Here is a 26077-nt window from a genome sequence, read left to right on the forward strand (position 1 = left end):
ACCACAACAAATACAATAGAAACAGCAATGCTATAAATTCTTAAAATATCTCTCCAATCTCTTTGCATATCTAAAATATTTATCACCTGAAACCTATGATGCACGGATACGATACGCGTATCGGATACGATACGTATCCGATACGGCGATACGTCAAATTTTAAAAATATAGGATACGATACGTTTAGGATACGTAATAAAAAATAAATAAATTAATATATATAAAATAATAATTGTAAATAAATATTATTCAAAAATTAAATAAAAGTACAAATAAATTATAAAATTAATATGCTACTATTTTTTATATTTTTAAATAAATTATAAAATTAAATAAAGGTACAAATAACACAGTAAAATATAAAAAAAAGAAAAAATGAAATGGCAATAGACTCAAAAATATTTGCTTTGATTTTAATTTTTTTAATATTATATACACCTTTTAATTAATATTTAAATATTTAACTTATTTTAATATTATATTTTAATATTATTTTATCAAAAAGCATGAAGCATGACCGTAAAATATACGCATCAGATAAATTTTCTCCCCCAAAAGCGTAAAGCCTCCCCCCCTCCCCCCACACAAATTTTCTCCCCCAAAAGCGTAAAGCCTCCCCCCCTCCCCCCACACAGGAACAAAGTCGAGACCAGAGAGTCCCCCCCCTCCCCCCACACAAGAACAAAGTCGAGACCAGAGCCCCCCCACCCAACAGAGGAACAAAGTTGAGACCAGAAAAAAAAAAAAGTCGAGACCAGAGCCTTAGGTTTCCATCTCGCTATGCATGACCGGAACTGGGTCTGGTGTGCGGTTGTCTTCTGAGTCGGACTCGGTGTCTAAACGCAGCAAATCCTATGGAATGCAAAGTATCTCCATCTCAAATTTGTATTTTCCTCCTATTTTATAGTTGATTTCCGAATATTTTCGTTTTGGGAACAAATCTGAAATTTTTTTTTTTTTTAATAAAATCAGTATCCTTCACGTATCAAAACGTATCCGTATCGGATACGTATCCGATACGGATACGGGATCTATTTTCACGTATCCGTGCTTCAGAGCCTGAAACAAACCACAAGCATTCCTTCCAACCACAGAATCCCATTAACTGCAAAATGCAAAAGGTCTTTTTTTTTTTTTCCCCATCACCAAATCCTTGAAAACGAATATGAAGAAACCGATCAAACAACAAAGACAAACCGATCTTTCAAGAAATCGGGTTTTTATTTTTTATTTTTCATGCACAATAGCAGCAATGGGGACAGATTCTACTACCTCATGCAAACTACCCAAATCTCTCAACACTACACAGACCCTAGTGGCTTCTTGGGTTTTATCCTTAGGTTGGATTAAGATTTTATTTCTCATCCTGTTTTAGGTATTCCTCATTTTAGATTATATGTTATAAAAGAATTCAGGCTGTTGCCTGCGAGAATTAGCCACACAAGGCACATCAAGATTCTTAGGATTTCATCTTCATTATCCAAATTTGATTACAAAGTATTTGAGTGTTTCCAGTTGTATGATTATAACTGTTAGAATATTTACAATTGGTTTAATTATACTTTTGATCCTAATACTTTGGAATGGGTGAGATTTTGGTCCATTAGGATTGCAATCAATAAAAATAAGTTAGTGCTCTAGGTTTCATACATACAAACATCAAATATTGTAAATTTGTAATAAATTTCATTCCTAAGAATATAATACAAAGTCTTTATTTTCTCCTTCAATAAAAAGAACATCATAATTGAACAAGGTCTTAGAGCAGTACAATCCACCTTGACTCATCCCATCGCTATTCCACAGCCTAGTCCCCTTAAATCAAGAACTTTATTTTCATGATCTATCCTTCTAATCAACTATCTCTCTTATTGTGTTTCTTCTCCAATGTTTAGTCATCACGGTCATTTACTCCTTATAGTCCTTCAAAACACAAAGCCTTATTTATACTAATCACAATCCTAATTATTTTGGAGAACAAATCATGTTAAGATAACAATTGGAATAAATGTTGGTTTGTGCTCTAGGTTTTATATGCACATCAACATATGGTAATTCATACATAATACTACATCTGGTACTTTTATAAGAAACAATTTATAGTGCAAAATACATTATAACCTGTTTCTTGTAAAGGACTAGAGGTAGTTGAATATTATAGAGTCTCTCCTCTCTCCCCCCAATAACTATAACCCGATAATTTCAAATTTTTCAATGGGCCTGTTAGAAATCCTTTTTAGGGAGAGAGAGAACAATGGAAACAAAAGAATCAATCTGTTATTCCTTAGTAACTGATTTACACTGAGTACAAATGGAGTACTCTCCTTTTCTGTCACACGGGAAGAAATCCCTGCTTTTTACAATGAATTCTCTATATCCCCCTAATCACCCCAAACTGCCTATTTATGTCCTCTGTTCATAACAGAATTTTAACCACCTTTATTTGTTAGTTTTCCTTTCTTCCAATAATAAACCCACCAAACCTTGGGTCTATCTAATTGTGGATCTGCATTTACATTCCTAACAGGCTCCTTACCAGGTCTTCCACCATTCCATTTCTTTATGAGATAGAGAAAGAGAGAATTCTATCAACTTACTGAGTTTTTGAATAAAAAATCTGTGTAACTTGTTATGTGTGTTGCAGATAAGGAGTCTTGGGCAGTGTGACCCAGAGATCACAGAATCAAGTAAAGAAAGCAGCCTATTGCAAATGCAAGGTAAGGCAGCCTATCAAACTTGATGGATTGAACCCTTCCCATAATCCTTCACATAGTGAAAGATTTAAAGCATTAGGCTTCCAAGCACCCAAGTCATACACTATAAGCATATAAAAAATTCTAAAATTGAATTGCTTTCTCACAGAAATTAATGGAAACAATCTGTTTTAAAAACTCTTTAGTACATTAAAATAGAAAATAAATAGTAACTTGAGCCCAAAAAGCATGTTTGAATGTGTCTACATTTCTGTGTTGTATGTGTCTATAATCCATCCTCCTTACACAATAAATGTATCAACTTTGATTATGAGAGTTCACCACCATACCTTTGATTTAAGATCATTAATTACATCTGACACAGTACTATGCTTCGGTAATCTAATAGTATGATTCACCACCTGAACAAGGATAACATGGTTAGAATTTATAGCACTTGAGGAGAATTGTTTAAAAAATGAAAGTGACAACTAATAGAACTCACTTCATCCTTGGTAGCATGATGGAAAGCAATTTTAAGAGTTTTTAGGCATTGCAATTCAGGCAGAGGGATATCCAATACTTCATAGTATAGAATGTCAGAAATCTAGAAATAACACAAAAAAAGATAATTTAGCATATTGGAAGATTTAAGCAAAACCCAACAACTGTTTTTGAAGTCCATGCAACATTATGCAAGTAATTTAAATGCAACAGAATCTATTGCGAAACTTTTTCGGTTTGAACGGAGGACCTGATTATAGTGAAACAGCATGTCTGACAAATGTTCCACTCCACGGAACTTGATAGACTGTGGTTTAGGTTGCTGGGAGTAGCAGTTATGAGATGTGAGTCTGATTTTAGAAGGATCATTCAGACCAATATGTTGAGCAACTTTTTCGACAACATCATCATAGGTGTCAAGCTTTGACCTAGATGATCAAATAAAAAAATTGAATTGCCAGATATACTTCACCTATAAATTTATAATGGAGAGATAGAGAGAGAGAGTAGTAGATTCAAAATAAATAAAAACTAACAGTTCAAGACTGAATTCATCCTCCTTTGGTTTCTCCAAAATCCTAAAGCGAACAACCTGCATATCAAAGCAAAGTAACTTTTTGAATAGGTCAAAATACTTCATTGTAAGAAATAATCTCCACAAAGCAGGAATCTTTTGTTGCCACTGAGACCATAACTCTATTGAGCAATTAACACTTAGTCATGCTCATTGGTTGAAAAAAATTATTCCGTCTTTTGAGTCGTGTCATTAGATATAAATACCACTTACTCCATTTAATTCTATGGGTATTTTTTGAATAAAATTTCAAATTATGACATTATCAATTACAAGTAACTAATTTACTACTTTCATTGGACTTGATGAATAAGGTATTTGTTTTTTATACATAGGAACAGAGGTAGTATCTTTTATGATTTGTTTCCTTATTTCCTAGTTATCTCTAAGAACTAGTTACAATATTTCCTTATCTTATCATAATTTATTTCCTTTATTAGTTAGGATTATAATTGAAATAAACGAAGGTACTATTGTAGGTTTTATGAGTATAAAAAATATCATGCTTTAGTTTTAATAATCACAAAATGACTGAAAACAATGAAAAACTACAACTGATAAATTCTTTGAAAAAAAGGGAGTGAGTACAGTCATAGATGATTAAATTATTAAATTATATATAGCGGGAAAAATTAATAACTTTATGTCCTCTTGGATGAGAAACTAACTTTTTAAGGCAAACTAAATAATCAGGAGAACCCAAGGATAAGAACTCATATTTCACAATTGATGCAGTAAACTTGCTTCTTATTGCAGGCAATATTCAAATTGAGGACACAACAATTTAAAATTTATATAGCAGTCAACAAGTTAGAAGCCACTTTAAATAGTTCATACCAGACGGTTATGCACATATTCCAAGAAAGAAGGAACATCTGGATAACGATATTGCTCTCCACTTCCAGATTGGGGAGACTTCTGGAAGCAAATAATATCACCGTCCTCAAGCTGCTCAAATTACAACAGTTCAAGCAAAAGTTACAACTACAAATTTATTATTTATTAATATTCTAAACTTAAAATATTATAATAAGCGCATATTTGAAAGCACTGGAAATCCAATATAATGGTGGCCACTCAATGTATACCTGACTGTCACGGAAAGTGGATAACTTGTCAACTCGTTCACACATGACATGAGGTTCAAATTTTATCTCCTGAGGGTGTAATAAAGAATGCAAGCATTATTGCATTCCATTGATATTGCCATCATGAAACATAATTATACATGAGATGCAGATTGACTGACCTCAAACAATTCTAATTCTTCATCAGAAGCATATCCAGCCATTTCATTTAGTTTTACCAATATATCTACTGGCTTCCCGCTACTCATCACAAAAAGCCGCCCAGCATACCTGAGAAAACAGAGAAAAATACATTTTATAAATACAATGTAGATTTGCCTCGGAATATTTTATTAGTAATTGGCAGAGCAAGTACCGAAGCTTCTCATTTGAAGGTTCATAAATTTTAAAGAAAAGCAAGAGATTCTCTTTTGATTTCTCAGGAGGAGGAATTGGCTGCATATCCTGACTCATTGTGCAAGGTATAAATAACAAATCCATGTCAGTTGTGACTAAGTTACAATTGGAGAGAACAATATATATTATTTAATGGTAACGACCATACTATACAGGAAGATTAAATTATTGAGATAAACATTACCTGCCCCATTTCTATTTCCAAAAATAACTTCAGCTCCACATTATTTGCTTTATTGGACACTTCTCTTAGCAATCCAACCTAAAATAGTCAAAGTACCATAGCACAAACAATAACAAATGATTATTAGAAAAATAATCATAAAATTTATTGTTTAAAGGAGATATCACTTTAAAAAAATGAAACTTCCACTCTCACTGTCATCCACTTAACTTTAATTTTTTATTAGTAGGCGTAACAACTTTATTATCTACTGAGTGTACAAAATTATCTATTAGATTTTATAATATATTCTGTTGCATCTGTTATTTAAGTGTTAGTTACATTCAGTAACTATTTAATTTAAATGTAACAGACTGCTAACTCAGCATTCAGTAGCTTATAAATAGGTTGCCAGTCATTCAGTTTTGTGAAATTGTTTTCCATCTACTTCCTAATGTAATCAATTACTCTCTCTGCTGTATTTCTATTATTATCATGTCATGTTCAAATGAAATTTTGAAAGAAACAATACTTTATGTTGGAACTTCCAAAAGGTGGAAACCCATATGTCTGATAAATAGTTTACATTCATTAGTACATCCCAAGAATCATAGTTAAAAGTTCCATATATAAAAAATAAAAATAAAAAGTAATAAACAGCAGAATGGGTCTAAATAAGACAATACTAAACAATTATTCAATCCCACATGGCAGTATCGTGTGGCCGATTAGAATGGCACTACTGTGGGATAGCAGATAACATGATGGCAACTACACTGAAGATTTTAGATACAAGATAAACAATTTATACTATGCATGTATAAATGCTCAGAAACAAACAATATTTCCATAATTAACAGAATAAAAACACAGGAATGAAATTGAAAAAAATGGAATTAATAGATAAAAAATAGAACACGTTAGATATTTTTTGTGGGCGAGAAAAAATCAGGTTGGATCCCATTGGCCTTTTAAAGGGAAAGATGAAAGAGATAGAATTGGAAAATAAAAAGATAGTTTAATGTTGTGATTTATTGGTTATTTTCTTTATCTAAGTAGTTTTTTTATGTATATGTATTATATTTAATTCTAGATAGGGATGTAGGATCTTAATATCTTACAATCCGATTTATGATCCCCAAGTTAGGATCACTTACCCCTCTCCTTATCCTAGATAAAAATCGATTTTAACAACCTTACCTGTGGCAGTTTAAGGTCAGCCCACAACTATACGACACTATTGAAAACTATGGCTCTATTCCATCCTATATTATCAGATATCAGAAATATGTCCACATTTCATGTTTGCAAACACTAATTATATTATTATAATATGCTAAACAAGCAACCATAATATTGAAGAAAACAGAAACATAAGTCTTCAAAATTACAAATTACTAAGGTTATGAATAAAGTTATTATACTTGTTATCAAGCTTATGATGCCAGCCACCCTTCTATTTATGAAACACAAAGCATTGGATGTTCATTCATGATTCATGTACTTACTGATTGTTCTTCTTCCTGAGGTGTCAGTGCTTTATTTGGCCTGTATGTGTGGTTTTGGCGCTTTGCCCACAACCAAAAACGTTGATACTGGATGGGTATACCAAACTCTTTGGCAATTTCTTCCTGATAAAAGTTTTTTTTGGTCAGAAAGATAAAAAGTAAATTCAAAATCATTATTATTTTTATTGTATATCAGAAGCTAAATAGGTCACTGAACAATATCACTAGATGAGAAAGTACACAATGAACAAGATGCAACCCTGCATAGTATTTATTAAGCAAGGAGGGGTATGCCATTAGAAGTTTAGAATAACAGAATTAACAACCATAACATGTATGCAACAACAGTTAAGTAAACAATAAAAGCATGTAGTTAATAAAGCTGTTCAAACAAACTGACCAGTCCCTAATATAGATAAACTTTAGTAAGAAACCTAGCAAAAAATTATAGGTACCATATGTCCCACAATGAAAAATCTAAATAAAGTTGTTCCCTACTACAGTTACTCCAGTAGAAGAGATATACTTAAAAATCTAGTGAAAATCAAGTGTAGAGAGAACTCATTCAATGATCATAAAATGTCACTCTTAAACTTTTGTTAAATGCTATATAACATAAACCTACCAAATGGGTGATAATCACATGGTTAGCTGATGAAGAAAAACAAAGGTTAGAGAAAAAATGAGACATGAATTTCATGTGTCTAATTTACCCAATGGAGGCTCTATTTATAATGAGCCATAAATACAATAACTAAAAGTTACCTTGAATTACATAACTACAATTTGTATACAATTAATTAAATCTCATAATATCTCTAATTACAATATTTATCTAATTTCAAGACACTCCTTAAGCTGGGGCATATAAATCACATGCTTTAAGCTTATAACATATATAACAAATTTGAGGATCTCTCAAAAAAACTTATGGTAATATCCACCACTTGAACATTTGAATAGTGGAATTCAGCGCTATTGTCTCTAATTAAGATTTTTTCCCTAATGAAGTGACCTTCTACCTAAATGTGTTTGGTCCTCTTGGGTAATGTTTGATTTGAGGGAATACCGAGGGCTGCCTGATCTGTCACAAATCATTGTCATCAATGCAAACTTCCCCAAACCTTAGTTCTTTGAGAAAGAACTATTTAAAGCAAATTAGTTCACAAGTGGATAATTAGTTACTACATGATAGTTAGTTATATCATGATATAACCAAAGCCCATACCTTGAAAACAGTCAAAGGCATTTGTTTTTGAATACGAAAACTTTGCACTTTATCATGATCCACAAGATCGAAGAATATGTCTTTTCCGATCTGGTCAAGCAGATCTTCATCACGAGCAACCTGGGACCAACAGAATAACCTACTATTTAATCTCACCTTATTAACTATGCATACCAATATCATACAAAGCAATTAGAGGGAGCAAAAAATAACTAAGTAAACAATGAAGTTGTAACCTTTATGATAGTGTACAAGTGAGCCTCAGCCTTCTCCTTCCTCTTCATCTCCTTTTCTTCATGTTCTTTCCTTAATCTTATCTAACATGTAAAGTTGAAACTTGAAAGGGAAGCATTTTGACAAAGAAAATATTATAATTAAAAAAAGGCTTAATTACACTTGAGGTCCCACTATTATTATCTTCATTTTGCAAATTTGGCCCCTAGTTTTCTTTTTCACAAATTTAATCCTGTAACAAATGGTGCAATTTTGTGGAACTCTACTGCAATGCCACATCAAAATTTCTGTTAAATATTGGATATCAAGTTAAAAGATAGACCAAAATTGCACAACTAAAATAGTGGGGATCAAATTTGTGAAAACAAAATATGGGACAACAAAATTTGTGAAATGAAAATAGTAAAGAAACAAAAATGCAATTAAGCCATAAACAAAAAATAATACATCAATTAATCTAAAATCTTACTCTAAGGTGTTCAGCAATGTCCTTCTCGTCCACATTACAAATTATGTTATCCTTGTCACTTTCACGTATATAAACAAGCATATATGCATTTGAGTATTTTGTAAATTTAAAAGGAGAGTTGTTGAACCCAGGATTTGAATGAGGTAACTGTAGAAAAAAGAAAAATAAAATGAAGCGCAACAAAAAATGGCATGATGTCAAAAAAGGAAATTCACCAAGTCAACAAATACCAAGAAAAAATATATGCGACAAGCCTAACAAAGAATGCTACTTGTTACAGTTCGCTGTTGAATATACTTTTATTTAATTGTAAATTAGGGTGGTTACGATTGTAAGTTAGTAGTTTCTATTACCTTTATGTTCATCTTTTATAAAGTTGTTTTTGTCAGTGGAAATTATCTTTCATATTGCTGGTCCATCCATTCCGCAACCTTCGACAGTTGTCCGACGTGCCAAAAAAAGCATTTTCTCCTATGAATCTAGGGTTCAGTGTGCCTTGTTGAATGCAACCCATATCAGGTGGTTTCATAGCCATTAGAGGTCTCAAAGCTCTATTAGGCGCATACTCGCACCACTAATCGCTGGAACTCAAATCGCACAATCACTGTTTGCCTCATCAGAACTTCCAAGTCACTTTCCAAGAAGTGGGTCTCTCAAAAGATTCTTCCCTGAGTTGGTGGACTATTTTCTCCCTTTTTCCTTGGTTTCTTCTTCTATTCCCTTGGAATATGGCAGCTCCGAGCCTTGTCCTATCTATTTTTGGTACACCCACTATTACTACAGAGAAGCTCAATGGTTTATTTATCTTGGACCGCCTCTGTTGGACTTTGGTTCCTTGGTCAAGGATATGATGATCACCTTGAAAAGGAAGTTATTGAAGGATAAATTGAAAGTCAAGCTCAATGGAAGAAGCTTGACTTTCAGTTGTGTGCAATGTTGTGGCAATCAGTTGAACCAAATATTTTGGGAACTTTAACAACCTTCAAAACCTGCTGCTCTTTTTTGGAAAAAGGCTTAGAGCATCTATGCAAATGACATCCAACGTCTGTATGATGTTGCCCAAAAAATTGCTTCCCTCAAACAGACCAATCATTATATGGTTTCTCATGTTTCTGCAGCTCAAGCTTCAATTGAAGAGTTGAGGGTGTTTTTGGATGATGATTTCATTGGAGGGAATAAGGAAGAAACTTGATAAATTGTATATGGTGTTGATTTTAAGGGCTTTTCTCTCAAACTTAATCATGTTTGAGATCAAATTCTAACTGGCCATTAAATTCCCTCAATGGACAGCCTTGTCACTAGACTTCTCCAGGTTCCCACTTCAGTGAAGGGACACAACTCAGCCGAAGTTATTGAAGCTTCTGCAATGATTTCTACTTGAGGAAGTGGTGGTTGTGGAAACCGTGGAGGAAAAGAAGGTATAGATGTCGTCCTCAATGCTCTTATTGCAAGATGATGGGTTATACCCAAGAAAATTGTTACTCTCTTCATGGATTTTTGGAGAAGACAGTAAATCTGTCCAAATCTGAGGTGAAGGTTCCAGAAGATGATTATTAGGAATATCTACAATGGAAAGCCACTTATCAATCCCAACCATCCTCTACATGAGTGTTTCAACTGCTTGTGTTTCCCAATCATCAGCTAATCAAAGTCTTTGGATTATTGATTCAAGTGCTTCTTACCAAATAGTTGGTAATGATTTTTTATTTTCTCACATGTCCCTCTTAAATTTCCTCACTATATTAACCTAGCAAATGGGTCCAAAATTACTCCCAAAGGAAGTGGTCAAGTATCTATTTCTCCCTTGTTGAACATTAATTCTATTTTTATTTACTCCTGACTGTCCTTATAATCTAGTCTCTTTTTGTCAATTAACCAAGTCCTTAAATTGCTCAATAACATTACATTTACTACTGATTCTTTTGTCATTTAGGAACATGGTAAGTGATGAACGATTGGAGGATGACATGAATCCGAGGGTCTCTATTATTTGGAAACACAATCATTTGCGATTCTTGTTGTTTTGTCTCCAAATCTCTTTCACCATTGGACACCATATATTTGCACCAGATGATGGAGAAGGCATTGCCAAAGCATAAGGTGGGGCGTGAAGATTCCCGGGAGAGACAAGATAGGCTTGGGATGTGTTAGGGTTGGGTGGTCGAGGCCCCAAAATTCCATGGGAGAAGCTAGCAGGGTGAGGTGCAGATTGAGGTTGAGACGGGGAGGTAGTGTAGCCAAAAACAGGGTGAGTGATGGAGGTGTTGGCAGGGAAGAAGTTGTCAAGGGGTAGGGTGGGAACAAAGTTACTATCAAATCGATAATAACAAATAGAGGCAATGTGACCATAGCGATTGCAAACCTGACATTGAGTACCAGAAAACCTGCCACGGCCACGGCCATAGCGGTGGTTGGATCGGCCACCGCGCCCACCGCGTGCACCAGGTCGACCACCACGGAAGGAGGGGAATTGAGAATCTTGATGGGCAAGATTGGCTTGGGGTTGCGAGGCAGGGGTGTTAGAGCTAGAAGAGGATTCAAGAAGATTGACGGAGATAAGATTCTTCTTCTTGAATTTCTCAAGGCGGGATTCATGGGCAAGAAGGAGGGTTTCAACCTCTTCGATGGACAAAGCATCAAAGCGGCTGCTGATTAGGGAGACCGTGGACTCATATTCTTCTGGTAGTCCTTCAAGAACAATGTCCAAATGTTCTTTGGAGGAGACAGAGTCACCAATGGCTGAGAGAGAGTCAACTAGGGTTTGAATGCAGAGAAGATAATCGAAGATGGTGCGGTTCTCAAGGGTGATGCTGCGAAGGTCACTGCGGAGTTGGCGGGCTTTGGCGTTTGTGTGGGCATGGAAGTACGCATGGATCTTGTCCCAAATCTGGAATGATGACTTGCAACCGATGATGCGGGTAAGCATATCCTTGGACATGGAGGATTGCAACCAGGAGAGAAGTAACTGGTCTTGCTGTTCCCAAGCCAGGTACTCTTCGGAGACGCGATCTGCATCTCTGTCGGAAATAGTGAGAAATTTTGGGGGGATTTGAGGATTGACCAGAAAATGATGAAGACGATGACCTTTGATGACGGGTTCAACTTGTTGACACCAAAGAAGATAATTCTTGGTGTCAAGTTTCTCAGAAATTGTATGGGCAAAGGTGAGGGAGGGAGACGGAGATGGTTTTACTGGGGCAGTTTGAAAGTGTGGTGGTTCTGTTTCGTCGGCCATGAGGAAAGAGCGGCAGCGAGAGGAAGGGGACAGAGAAAGAGGGGAGGAGGGATGAAAAGGAGAAGACAAAGGAGGATCGATGAGCTCTATGATACCATATTGAATAACATAATGAATTATGATAATAGAATTGAGAGAACAGAGAGAGAGAATTGGTGAAAGCTATTTAGTAGAGAAAGAGATAATATTTGCACTAACTAATTAACATTACAACTTGTCTATTTATATGTATCTATAGCTTCAAAAGGAAGCTAATGATACAATGACCTATTGAGCAGGTAACCTAACCAGAAAACAGAAAAAATAACTAACAGATAGATAACCAACTAATACAATGCGAAGGAGTAAAGATATACTCCAATAAAATGAAGTTGATCATTCAATTTTCTATTGCCATCCTTCTCCTAGGAAATGTTTATTTAGTTGTCAATATCGATGATATAGTGATTACAGGAAATGATGTTGCCAAAATCTCCCAAATTGAAAAGGCATTTATTTAGTCACTTTCAAGCCAAGGACCTTGGCTACCTAAAATATTTTCTTGGTATTGAGATGGGCCCAATCAAAGGAAGGTATTGTGATCTCACAAAGAAAGTACGCTCTATATATGTTGAAAGAAATAGGCATGACTAACTAATTGCATGCCTTTGATAGTCCTATGGATCCTAATGAAAAGTTAATGGTTGATCAAGGTGAACCATTCACCAATCCAACGAGATAAAGAAGACTAGTGGGGAAGCTCATCTATCTTACAATCACAAGACCTCATCTTTCTTTTGTTATTGGGGTTCTCAACCAATTCATGCAGGCCCCTCATATTGATCACTAGAATGCTATTTTACGCATGCTTAGATATATCAAAAAGACTCTTAGACAAGAATTGTTATATGAAGACAAGGGAAACAACCAAGTTTTTGGTTACTATGATGTTGATTGGGCATGTTTTCCTATACACAAACACTCTACTACAAGATATTGTGTGTTTATTGGTGGGAATCTCATATCTTGGAAGAGCAAGAAACAAAATGTTGTGGCTCAATCCAGTGCAGAAGCAAAATGGAATCAACATCATATTATTCAAATTTGATTTGATCCTCCTTTATTTTCTCCTTATCTTATCTTTACATTTATTTTGCAATTAGGGTGATTATGATTTCTTCTAATCATCTCTATAATCCCCTTATGTAAGTTTGGTCAATGTACAAAATAATGATTTTTTTCTTCTCTAAAATTTCATGGTATCACAGCCAATGGTCGACTAGGTGACTGACTCAAACTGGTATGATGGAAATTGAAGGTGGATTCGAACATATGATCCCTGTATTGAAAGTTTTCTTGATGGTGGATCCACATATGAAGCAGAGTCTTCCTGGTAAAATAAAAGGTTAGGAGACATGTCTCTCTATCGCAAGTTAACAATGGAGTGGCAATGCAAGTACCTAGAGCATGACTAATATCTATGGGCCAATATTTGGTTATACTCGTGGACTAACTTCTACTGCAAGGGGTTTTAAACCATGGTCCTTTGCTTGAAGGAAGGATTGTTGAGATACAATCAAAGACTTACATTGTTAAAACATGAAGATGGACATGGGTTTATAAGCACACACAAAGTCTCCATTAGAAAGAGACATTCTAGGTGATGGTCGAAAGCAAAACCATGAGGTTAACAAACCAATGTGGAGACAAGTGTGTGTGGAAACCTCCGGTACATAACTAGTGGTTGATCTTTTACTAAATTCCTACATGATTTTTTTTCTTGAAAATGGCATTATGCAACAAAGTTCATGTATTGAGTCTATTGACACTCCTCAACAAAAAGGAGTGGCTGAAAGGAAAAATAAGCACATACTTAAAGTTGCTCAAATCAAAGTAAACTTGAACCTAGAGCAAAAAGTGTGTTTATTGGCTATGCTACCAACCAAAAAGGATACCTTTGATCTTGTTTCCAAGAAAACCCTTGTTTCTATGGATGTTACTTTTTTTTTTTTTTCAAAAGGACTTTTTTTCCCAAAATCATCTTCAAGGGGAGAAAAGATGCAAATGTTGTCCAATATTTTCAAACTTCTGATTTGCCTATCTTACAAACTTTACAAAATTCAAATTTATTAACTTTTGATTCCATACATAAAGAAGGAAGTTTAGAGGCTCAAAACAAGGGTGAACCAAGTCACCATAATAAACATTTTAGAAACTGTTTCAGAAACTGAAATTTCAGATTTACAAACTATGCCAAGTCCTAAAATGATTGAAACTAAATAACATGAGACAGCTGCAATGGGTAATAAAGGTGTAGAACCCTTTGATCTTGTCTATTCAGAAATAAAAGACCTCAAAGAATAGAGCCAAAAATGATCCCCAAGACTCCCATGAATCCAAGGAACCATCTAGTAACAATTTTTCTAATTTTTTCCAACCTGTTCAAACTGTTGAATCTGTCCTTGATGATTCTAACTTTCCTATTGCTATTAGAAAGGGTCTTAGATCATGTACAAAGCATTCTAACTCAAATTTTGTTCCATATCAAAACTTATCCCCTTCGTTTCAAGCTTTTTCTTCTCTAAAATTACAATTACAGATGCCATTTTTGTCAAAAACACATATAGGTTGATTTCAATCAAATTATATGTTAAATGTTTTTAATTTTTTTAATCAACATTTATTTTAAAAAAATTACCACAGTTGATTTAATTATTGTACAATTCATGTGTTTTTTTTTGTAACAAATAACAAATAGCATGACTCCCCAACAAATGCTTATAGAATATTACCTCTTCTTCACCACCGTACTGTTCTTCTAAAGCCCTCTTTGTATCTTCTTTTGTTACTCGTTCATCCTCAAATTTAAACCTGCAGCCAGTTAAATCAGCACCAAACAGATGATGAAACTTTCAAATATTAAATCAGCAGCAGACAATCAAACATGGTTAAACTTTTACCAACTAATCAAGGTACAAAGAAAGTTTTAAAAGAGAATATTTAAATGTGACTGAATCTACAACTGTGACTGACAATTCCATTATTAGCTAGAGATTAATTAAAACAGAAACAAACAATGAACTAAGTACAAGGGAAAATAAAAAATAATGCCCTCCAAATCATTAAATTAATTTTACAAAACATTAAGAAAGTTTCATCAATTTCCAAGCATTATCCTCCATACCTCCAAACATGATAAAATTACAATAGAATAAATTTGATAGCAATGAAATAGAATGAGTGAGTCGAAGTGATTAATTAGTCATGTTTAAAGTTCTAGAATCATTAGCACTGTAGCACATCAATAAATATGTCTCTTATTTTTTCATGTTTCATAGAAGCCAATATCGACCTAAATAATCAATAACCAATTTTGTTTCTTTACTGGTTTAAGGACAAATAAAAAACAATGAATACAGTGAGATGAACCTCTTAATACATAATACATTTATAAATACTGAATGATTCAAAAGAGCATACCACTGATTTGATAGTGTTGGCCTGATATAAGCATAGTAGTGTCCACCATGCACCCCACTACTGTGAACCAAAACACTGCAAACAAATAGTGAAGACAAGGTCCACATGGATATTAGCAATTTGAGGCAAAACTATTAGTAACAGCAAACTGCTGCACTGCTCATGGCTACCCCAACTTTTAATACTTTGCCTTTCTCTCTCCTATTTCCCATAGGACAGATGGGGTATCCCACATCAGTGTTTATTTCCTCTTCCTTTTCTTCTCCTCGACCAAAAGGTTGAAATTTAGTTTCCCTTAATACTTCTTTTATTAGAAAAAAAATTAAGCTTAATTCAATTCAAAAAGCTAGCTCAAGAGGGAAGGAATGCCAAGTCTTATAAGAACTACTTCAGCCATATTCCTAGCAATTGTGAGAACTTAACATCTCTCCACCAATTTTCTTAACAGAAAAACAAAGACTTGGAGAAGGCAAGTACATGCAGAATGTTGAAGTCTAATTGTTGTCTTTTTAAGCCTAAAACAGAACTGTCACTAGTGAATTATTTGATTTAGGCTAACTTGTTTAAATTGATAGAACATGAGCAGAGTGACAAAAAATAGGATAAAAAGGTTTTAACTTTCAGTCTTTGTTACACATTCCTGTTAAGGATTGGTAAGACTTGTGGGTAGAGTGCAAGTGAGCTGTACTCCACCTTTTACCATCTAATTTTTATGGTACTGAGTATGAAGTGGTTCTTCTTTCCAAATCTTCTACCATCCCATTTTCACCAATTCAAACAGAAGCATAACTGTGGTTTCATGATGCAGCATAGCATGCAGTTGCAAAAGGAGGCATTGCATAGTAAAAGGTTGCTAACACAGTAGATACATTATTTAAGATACCTGTGAAGTGTGTAAAGATTGCGAATACTTCTGTCTGCTTCAGGAGATAGATACTTGCCATTATCCCTATCAAGATCTAGTTGCAAGGGGAACTCATATCGGTCATTGATCTGTTGCCAATCAAGTTAATGGTCATGACAGATAGAGGTGGCAAAAAGTAAAAGAAAAATTTACAAATGGAATAATAAACAAAGAAAAAGATTATCATCCATATATTTATGCCCAATGGAAAAATAAAATCAAAACAAAACACAGAAAATAAATTTGCATCTAAGACAGAAAACAACTATATTGTATGTTTCAACTTTCAATTAATTGCAAGTTAAAATCACTTTGCTTTAAGTTCTAAAAACAAATATACAACATGATACTGGACAAAAATTCTGGTCAAAGCAAGAGACAAACCCCAAGATAAGAATAGAAATATTATAAGAAACAAACATCACTGGATAAAGGTCAAACACAATCCCAAAAAGGACAATAATCTTTAGAAATTTAAAGAGGGTCAAACACAACACCAAAAAGAACAATACTCTCAGAAATTTAAAGAGGGCATTAAATGCAGTGCATCGTACGTTTAATAATAAGCCAAATGTCTTTAGCTGCATAATTTACAAGAAAAAGGGATAACAGCAACTAGCAAAGCATAAATGGTAAGAAATAAAGGCTTCCTTTGTGATCCGAATAAAAAGTATAATGCCAATATTATGGAAAAAAAAACTGAAATTTATGAGAAAGTCAAAAGGCAAAGGATATTTTATTGGTTCCTGATACTAACCTTTACCATAGTGTCTCGTGCAAAATCATACTCAAACCGTTTTAATTGAAGCTGAAGAACAGGTGGGAAATCAATGAACAACACACCCTTCCTAGCATCCTGAAAGTGTAATCATAATCATTTTATAGGAAAATAACCATCCTAAAATATGAAAATCCTACCAACAAAAGGAAAATGTAAGCAACTAATCAAAGAGTAGTCAGTAACCATTCGAGCAAAAAAGTAACCATAAAAAAACAGTTAACAAAATAGAGGGAGATCAAAGTAAAAAGGTATATGTAGATAAATAATCCACATAATGAAGTCCAGTCTGACAACAAAAAAGCACGGTTATACCTGTAAACCATAGTGCTCAGCATGATACTTGTTATCACCCTCAAGTCGTTCCACTTCTACATACTTATCAAAAGAAGCATACACATCCTTACAGCCTTTGACATCCAGCTGAAGATCTAATATCAAATATTCAAAATTCCATAGGACTCAAGAATATATGTGAAGTAGCAAACAACAGCATCCTAAAGGCAAAAATGAATACCATAAAATGATTCTTTTCTTGTTGATTTATAGTCCACATTGATGCATTCAATATAGTTCATATGGTGGCCTTCAAACAATTTTTGTATAGCGCCTTCAACAACAGTTCCCTAGCCAAGAAGAAACCTCAATAAATAATCTTCAAGGCATCATAAAATATACAGAAGTATATAGAGTAAAATCTAATTAACAAGACAAAAACAAAGTAGCTACCATGAAAAATTCAGTACCTTCATTTTGTCTTCTAGCTTTTCACAAAGAACCCTATTAAGTTCTTGGACATCATGCTGCATGAATGAATCATATGTATCCCATCCAAAAGACTTGGTTAACTCTTTCGTAGCTACACTAGTGTCACTATACTGCAATTTGTAAAACAAACTTTGTAATGCCAGAGGGATGCTCCCTGATGGCATATCATTTTCAGTTGTGGGCATATGGTACACAGCCTAAACAAAAAAATTTATACATTAGTTGTTTCCCTTTAAAAAATATAGACCTAACAAAGTTATATGCTACTGCCTAACCTTTCTGAAATAAGAAATGTGGTACAATGTTTGAAGCAGAGAATTCATGTAACAAGTAGCTCCTTGGTTTTTCAGTCCAACATAACCAGTTTCCTTTTTTGAGTCATGTGACCAGTAATTAATATCTTTACGCACAGCAATGTCGGCCTCAACTATGCATGTATCATTTACAAGATAACCTCTAGCAGGATCGTACAATTCAGCAAGTGGCATGAAATTAACGAAACCCCAATCACTCTCCCGTGCATTGAACTGGTGTTGTGATTCTGAAATATAAAAATGCAATCAAATTTATTTTTCTGAATGAGAAAAGAGAATTTTTCTGAATGAGAAAAGAGAGGCAGAGGGAGCAAGGGAAATGCACCCAAAGAAGATAACAAGATATTATCCAAAACTTGAGTGAAAAATAGAGACAGAGACAAAATCCAACATAAATATCTACCTCCCTGAATATAATAGAGAGATATCTAGTAAAGAAACAACATATTTTCATACAAGATTTTTTCACAGATCATTTTAATAATCGATTAAAGAACTATTAGATTCAGAAGATTTGAGAACCAAAACAAGATTTGAAAATTTTGTTATTAATTTCTAATTCTCTACAACACAGATCAGTATTTATAGTGTACAAGAGGTAATGCAGTTACCAGCTGACAAACAGAAAGCAACAGCTAGTAAAACTAATTCTGCTGAGCTGGCTTTTAACTAACAGCTAATACAATGCCAAAGTATTATACAGAGAACAGAAAACCATAAACAATATGTACACTACCATCGATCATACATATAATCAGTTAATTTCACAACTGAATATGTGAAGTTTTATGTTTCATATGTAATGTAAAAGGATGTTATAAGATAATCTATTTATTTCACTTGAATTGTTTTAAAAAAATTATTCTTTTACTGGAAAATTATCACACAAAAAAATATATGGGATTAATTGTAGTAGTTGGTTATGTATTTAAATTAATCAATTGTTGGAGACAAAAATGAAAAACAACAATAAACTGAAAAGTAATTTGTTAGCTTTTAATCATAATCTCAAATTTGGTTTATCACAAAAAAATCTTTTTTTTTAAGATTTGGATAATAATCTAAATTAACACTAACAGCTTTTTCAAATCAATCAGAATATAATTTTGAAAAATAAATCCATCCAACTATGCTCTAACATGAGAACCAAAGACAGAACATAAATACAGGGGAAAGGTGAAACGAAAAGATTTTAATTCATTGGTTTCTTGAGTAGTAATAAGATCACTAAAAGTGAAAGCTCCAAAACCAATTGATATAGATCAAATATAAAGAAGATACGTTATTTTTAGGAATAAGGCTTTGTTGTTCATGCTGTATAAAGAAGATTAGACAATAGCAGCATGGAAAATCCTGTAAGAAAGAATATCCCAAACAGAATATCCTCCCAAAGGCTGATAAAAGAATATCCCAAAAGTCCATGTACCAAAAGAAACATATCCGAAAAACTAAAGCTGTTTCAGTAGAGGAATTAGGAAACACTTGTTGCTTTCGTTTTCTATTAATATTTCCTGAAAATGATTTTCATTTTCAGATTTTCAAACTTCAGAAAACACATTTATTTTATGTAGTTTTTATTAAAATTACAAAGATGCCAACACAGTTTAAGGGGTTATTTGCTCTGGGAAAACTTTTTTCTATTTATTTTCTATATGCATACATTCACATGTTTTCACGACTTCCTATACAAATCTTTGAAAGAAAAAAAAAAACAAACAAATTTAAAGCGTGACAATTTTGTGAATATTTTCCAGTATCTCAAATTTTGAAAAGGAAAATGACTATTCTTATTCGGGAAAATAGCATGAAATATTGACAAAATTTCAGACACTTGAAGCATCTTCCAAATGGCTCTATTCTTTGTACACAAACAAAGTACATTCATGATCTATTAAATAAACAAATATGTTGAATGCAAAACACATAATCACCTATGTTCTCTGGGTCTAAACTATCAAAAACAGGTTCTGATCTACTCAGTAATCCTTCCGTGTACAGATCAGTTATTGGGGCTCTGCAATATCTTACTATTATTCACCCAGAATTTAGTTTTGTTGTAAATAAAGTTTGGAAAATCATGGCACGGCCCTTGGAATCACATTGAACTGCAGTTAAATGTACTCTTAGATATTTGAAACACTTTTCACTGTGGTTTGCAGATTTATTCAGCCTCTCCAAAGTGACCACTGTCTCTCAAAGCCTTTTGTGCTGCTGACTGGGATGGGCAGAAAATCCAGATGATCAACAGTCTGCCTGAAGAGCTTCCAATTATCTTGAACCTAATATCATATCTTGGTGATCCAGAAACCTGCTCGATCCAGCACTGAAGCTGAATATTGAAGTCTTGCTCAAGTTACTCATGACTTATTTTAGATACAAACTAAACTAAAAGAATTGAGTATCAATCATAGTTAGGAATCGAAATAGGTCATGCCTTAAACAGAAGCTTATGCCTTGACCTCTTTAAAGTCTGGCCTAGTCAGACTGACATGACTTGATCGATTTAATAAAAAGGTCGGACTTAAACTTTTAAAAAAACCTATTTATTTAAAAAGACTGGACTTAAGGCTTATGAAAAACCTGTTAGGTCTGATAAGTCAATATATTTATCTATGATATAATAAAAAATAATATATATATATATATAAATATATAACATTATTAACAATATGATTAAATAAATAAATTTGTAATACAAAAATTCAAATTATCAATATTTTTTACATTTCTACTACACTTAAACATTTTATATTCCTTATTTGTATGAAATCAAGATATGGAAAATAAAAACTTTAGTAGCTACATCTTTGCCTATTTTTTTTCTTCATCTCCATGGTTGATTATTTAGAATACTTCAAATGTGATATAAGAAATATTTAGAAAGTTTTCTATAATAAGATTATCTTCTTTATTATAGCCTGTGCATGAGTGTACATGAGTATACATGAGTTGTCCCTCAATTAGTTTTTAATTTTTTTTAATTTTAAACTAAATTTTAATAAATGTAAATTAAAAAAGATTTATTGTGTAAATTAAACAAAGACTTGCACATGTATTTAAAAATATAATTATTGATTTATTTAAAATTAAATTTATTGGCCTATTTAACGTTATTAATGTAAAATAGGCTTTTAAATAGACTAATTAAAAAATAATTTTTTAAATAGACTAATAAGTCATATCAAACTTTAAAAAAGTCAGACAAGACTTAAAAAAAAAAGTCTACAATAGATAATAAGTCAAGTTTAACTTTAATTTTATAGAACAAGCCTGGTCTATATATTCAAAATCTGACCTGACTTGACATATTCTCACGCCTAGTCATATCTCACCAACAGTGTTTCGTGACAATCAAAGTTTTGTTTTTGGCACACAATCCAGTTGTTCATGGCCACAGAAAAACATACAGAGATTGATCTATTTTTTGTCCGAGAGAAGGTTCTAGCAAAGAAACTTGTTGTACTACATATTCCTGCTCAAGATCAGTGGGCAGATTCTCTTACCAAGCCTTTATCTCCCACTCAATTTCTACATCTGAGAACCAAGCTCAATCTGCTTGGTCCCTCTTTTGACACTCGACCCCCTTGAGCTTGTGGGAGGTGTATGAGTATATTAGTGTAACTAACTAGCTTCATTTGGAAGCTAATCAATTAAGTAACTTTTCATATAAGCTGGTTGTAGCTTCTAATGAAAGTTGGATGTAGCTTCTTGTGTAACCTAGACAGTTGGTAACTTATCATGTAAGCCATAGAGTGAATTAGAACTCTTCAGTATAAATACCTATCTATATTTATGATTGTAAAACATCTCATTATTAGTCAATAAAATTTAGATTTCCTTCTCTTTTTCTCTCGACTTCAATGTGGTCCATCAATTTGCTTCTACAATAAAATTGTAAATCAGGAACTTATTCACATCAACTAATTAATAATAATTAAATGAATAATTCTTATATGGCATCAAATTGACATGATCTAATCCCCTTTAACTTTTAGGTCTACAACAAAACTCCCTAGCTTAAATTATTTATTGTGCACAAACAGAACCTTGGTATAGGTTCTCTCAAACATATAACACCCCGTATAAGAGAGGGAAATATATATCCTCTGTTAAGAGAAATCTTACAATGTATACCAGCCACAAAGAAATTACCTTTTCTGTATGAATATTTACTATGAATTTGATTAACAACAGTCAAGTTGAACTGGGCATATCTACTCCAACCATAAGGTAGTGTAGCTGAATCAGCAACATCGACATACATCGACAGATGGTCAACACTGTTCCCCCTTGGAAATATTAATATCCGCCTGCTCATTTCAATTAATGTCAGTCAGAACCAACATTTATAACAAAATGATAACTTTGCAACTGTACACATAATCATCATTAGACAAAGATGTATAGGGGTAGAAACGGACATACCACTTGTAGCCCCCTACACAGAATATGTCAGAATAGACTTTTTTGGGCATCCTCGAAAAATTGTCAATGGTCCAAGTGAATCTCGCAGATGGTGTATCATCCACTGTTGGAGCATCTGCAGTAGTTGTGTTTTCTGCTTGGGCTGCTGCTGAAATTGAAAGGTAAAAAAGAAGCAAAACAACAAAAACAAACCAAATCTTCACTCAGTTATGCCAAATATTAGAAAAAACAATTCACACATAGTTAAATGATTGTCACTTTCACACCACCATATGGAAGAAAGAATCCAAATTACTCATTTATCCTAATCAAATTGAAGCACCACTTAAAACAAGACTTCAACCCAAGCCCCAATAACCATAGCAACTTCAGTGCTTCTTGACAACACATAACATTAATACCAATGAAATAAACAAAAGACAAGAATATCACCATCCACCATTGTTCATTTTAAACTCAAATTCCTGTTTCTAAACATCAGTAAAGGATTGCACCTGCCAACTCCTGTTTGCACCAGTGTTACTCTCTAGAATGGCCTACTTTGTTCAAATCAATATTTTTCATTTTCACTGATAATTACAGAAATACCAGTTTATTTTCACTCCAATTCCTGTTTCCGATCATTTATATTGCATTCATTCATTCAACCAACCTTGTACACTGGCACTCACCTTAGGTGAGATAGACATAAACAAATATACATCAAGCTTGTACTTCAATAGCAACACCACTCTCTAAGGACCTATTTGGCTCCAAAAAATGTAAATATTTTTCGTTGCTAAAATATAAAAATAAACTAAATTCACGAATAATTAAACAAATAAATTCAACCGACAAGTGCTAAATTATAATAAAAAAATAAAAATAAAAATAAAAAAACTAAATTCACGCTCTCATTCACTGAGTCTTCTAAAGCAAACATTACTGAAATTCTACAATTACCTTCCATAGGTTGAGGACCTTGGGGCAAGTCAGAGTGAGGAACCAACATCTCTTCCTGTTCCTGTTGCTGCTGCACACAACAATATCAAACATCAAAAACCCTAGCAACCATCCAACAGAAAAATCGCTGAGAAAAATTATGAAATGCAAGAAAGGTTATATGATGATTGTAGTCGAATTGAATTGAAGCAGAAGCGAATGGAAGAACCGATTACATTCAATGGCGGAGGAGTCATGAGAGTCATTGAATTGAATTTGAAACGAAGAGACACAGAAATTCATAAGAGAAGGCAGAATTGTAGTATATAGAGAGAGGAAAGGGTGAGTGAAGTGAGCGCTGTGAAGAAGCAAAGCGTGACTTTCCAATATAAAGAGCACTCCAGAGGACGTTTCCGGAATTTCGTAAAATTAAAACTCCTTTAACCTTGTATGGAGTTTAAAGAGCCAAATACTCTATTTTTTTAATCAAAAGTTAGAAATCACTTCCTCCTATCATTTATAAGTTGTTTTTACAAATAGGATACTTTTTTTTATTTATAAAATGCCTACTATTATATATATATATATATATATATATATATATTATTGATGGGATCGAAATAACTCTATATTATATTTAATAAAAATATTTAAAAATTATCAATATTTATTGAATCAACTGATGTTATACTTGATGTTTAAAACTCAAGATTGTTGATTTGAATCTTAGATTTGTAAAAATACTTAACTTTCAATATTATTTTTTATTATAAAAATGTAAGGGTAAAATTATCTATAAAAAAAAATGTGTCCACTAAATTAAACTATAACTTTTTAACTAGTTGAACATAAGTAAGTTAATGTGTTGAAATCAAGATCAAATCTTACGGGCAATATCCAAGTTTGATCATGAAAATAATTCTTAAACAGACTTTATTTACCTCCTAATCAAATTAGATTAGTCTAAGGCTTTAACAAAATATTAGAGTATTGATGTAAAACCAAAAAAAGCTATCAATTTATATATATTCTAGATTATAAATAATTTATATCTATTATAAATGGGATAAATATGTAACTACTTTTGGTCTCTATTTTTTAGTGGATCATTATACTCCTCAAATATAAAAAAAAATGATATCATCTCTAAATTACATACAACCTTCTAATATTCTATCTATATATAACTATTAGAGACACGAAATATCAGTGTAATTAAAATTTATAATAAATATTTTATATATATATATATTATATTTAAAAATAGTATACATAAATATTTTTAAATACAAATTATATTTTACATTTATGATAAATAATTTGTATTGTAAAAAAAAGATTTTTAGTTATTGATAATTTATTTTAAAATATTAATATTTAACTCATAAATAATTATGATAAATAAAAATTAAATTAAATAAGAAGTTAAATTTTTTTTGCAAACTCTCTAGTTAAAGAAAAATTCCTAAAGCATTCTCACGTGAAATATAGGTTGTATTTAATATATAAGAGTTGATTTATCATTTTTTTTAGTTAAATTTTGTTTCTACTAATATTTTAACATGTTTATTATATGTAATTAAATTTTATAATAAATTATATATAAATATATATTATATTTAAATATATAAATTATGAACTCTCATATGAGATAGAGATTTGTATTTAATATATAGGATTGATTTGTCATTTTTTTAGTAAAAATTTATTTTTACTAATATTTTAACTTGTACAATGTACAAACATGTTTATTATATATAATAAAATTTATAATAATTATATATAAATAAATATTATGTTTAAATATATAAATTATAATTATAGGAAAGTTTTTTTTTAAGAAATGAGTTTATAAGAATTTTTTTAACTTGTTATCTAAGTTGTAGATTATACCAATATGCATGCGTGTATTTTTGTTTGCACAATTTTAATAAATATTAACTGAGTTATCTTATATTATATTTTATAGTTATTATTTTTCTTTAAAATTTATGTTTTCATTATGAAAAAATAAAATGACTAATATAAGTTATAAAAAAATTATTTGAATATTTAAATTTGTAGATTATCAATAAAAAAAATTAATAATAGGTGCAAGAAAAATTTATTTAAAAGATCTGTAATTTTTTCTTATGATTTTAAATTAGTTTATATTTAGTACTAATAATTTAGTTTGTGTAATACAGAGGTTAAATGTTTATTATATACTACTATTTTAATGTATATATTTTATGGGCTAAATGTTTTTTATATAATTAAATTTTATAATAAATTATGTATATATATAAATATTATATTTAAAGATATAAATTATATTTAAAATTTATATAAATAAATATTTTAAACATATAAATTATATTTTTAATTTTAAAAAAATAATTTATATTTTGACATAAAATTATTTTTTATTATTAA

At 32.1% G+C, this 26077-nt stretch overlaps 1 protein-coding gene across 4 annotated transcripts in view; it reads right to left on the reverse strand.

The window, feature by feature from the left end:
• LOC109807842 (ubiquitin C-terminal hydrolase 13) overlaps positions 1-24058 on the reverse strand; it is a 36115-nt gene extending 12057 nt beyond the window's left edge. Inside the window, exons 1-25 of one of the 4 annotated variants that reach the window (XM_020370518.3) lie at positions 23899-24058; positions 23684-23753; positions 22742-22886; positions 22469-22626; positions 18278-18543; positions 17981-18199; positions 17752-17860; positions 17550-17665; positions 17214-17312; positions 16436-16545; positions 15553-15627; positions 14865-14943; positions 8859-9005; positions 8392-8472; positions 8156-8275; positions 6928-7050; positions 5441-5518; positions 5216-5304; positions 5022-5130; positions 4861-4929; positions 4610-4720; positions 3735-3790; positions 3449-3626; positions 3200-3301; positions 3045-3116 (exon numbers count right to left, since the gene is read on the reverse strand). In XM_020370518.3, coding sequence (XP_020226107.1) covers positions 3045-3116; positions 3200-3301; positions 3449-3626; positions 3735-3790; positions 4610-4720; positions 4861-4929; positions 5022-5130; positions 5216-5304; positions 5441-5518; positions 6928-7050; positions 8156-8275; positions 8392-8472; positions 8859-9005; positions 14865-14943; positions 15553-15627; positions 16436-16545; positions 17214-17312; positions 17550-17665; positions 17752-17860; positions 17981-18199; positions 18278-18543; positions 22469-22626; positions 22742-22886; positions 23684-23753; positions 23899-23928 — 2811 coding nt within the window. In that variant the 5' untranslated portion in view covers positions 23929-24058. Of the gene's footprint in view, positions 1-3044; positions 3117-3199; positions 3302-3448; positions 3627-3734; positions 3791-4609; positions 4721-4860; positions 4930-5021; positions 5131-5215; positions 5305-5440; positions 5519-6927; positions 7051-8155; positions 8276-8391; positions 8473-8858; positions 9006-14864; positions 14944-15552; positions 15628-16435; positions 16546-17213; positions 17313-17549; positions 17666-17751; positions 17861-17980; positions 18200-18277; positions 18544-22468; positions 22627-22741; positions 22890-23683; positions 23754-23898 lie in introns of all 4 variants that reach the window. The other 3 variants (XM_020370509.3, XM_020370525.3, XM_083060428.1) reach the window with 3 other exon arrangements.
• Between the last annotated feature and the right edge of the window lie 2019 nt (positions 24059-26077).

The sequence above is a fragment of the Cajanus cajan genome, chromosome 7, assembly GCF_000230855.2.
Source record: "Cajanus cajan strain Asha chromosome 7, NIPB_CcT2T_4, whole genome shotgun sequence".
NCBI lineage: Eukaryota > Viridiplantae > Streptophyta > Magnoliopsida > Fabales > Fabaceae > Cajanus > Cajanus cajan.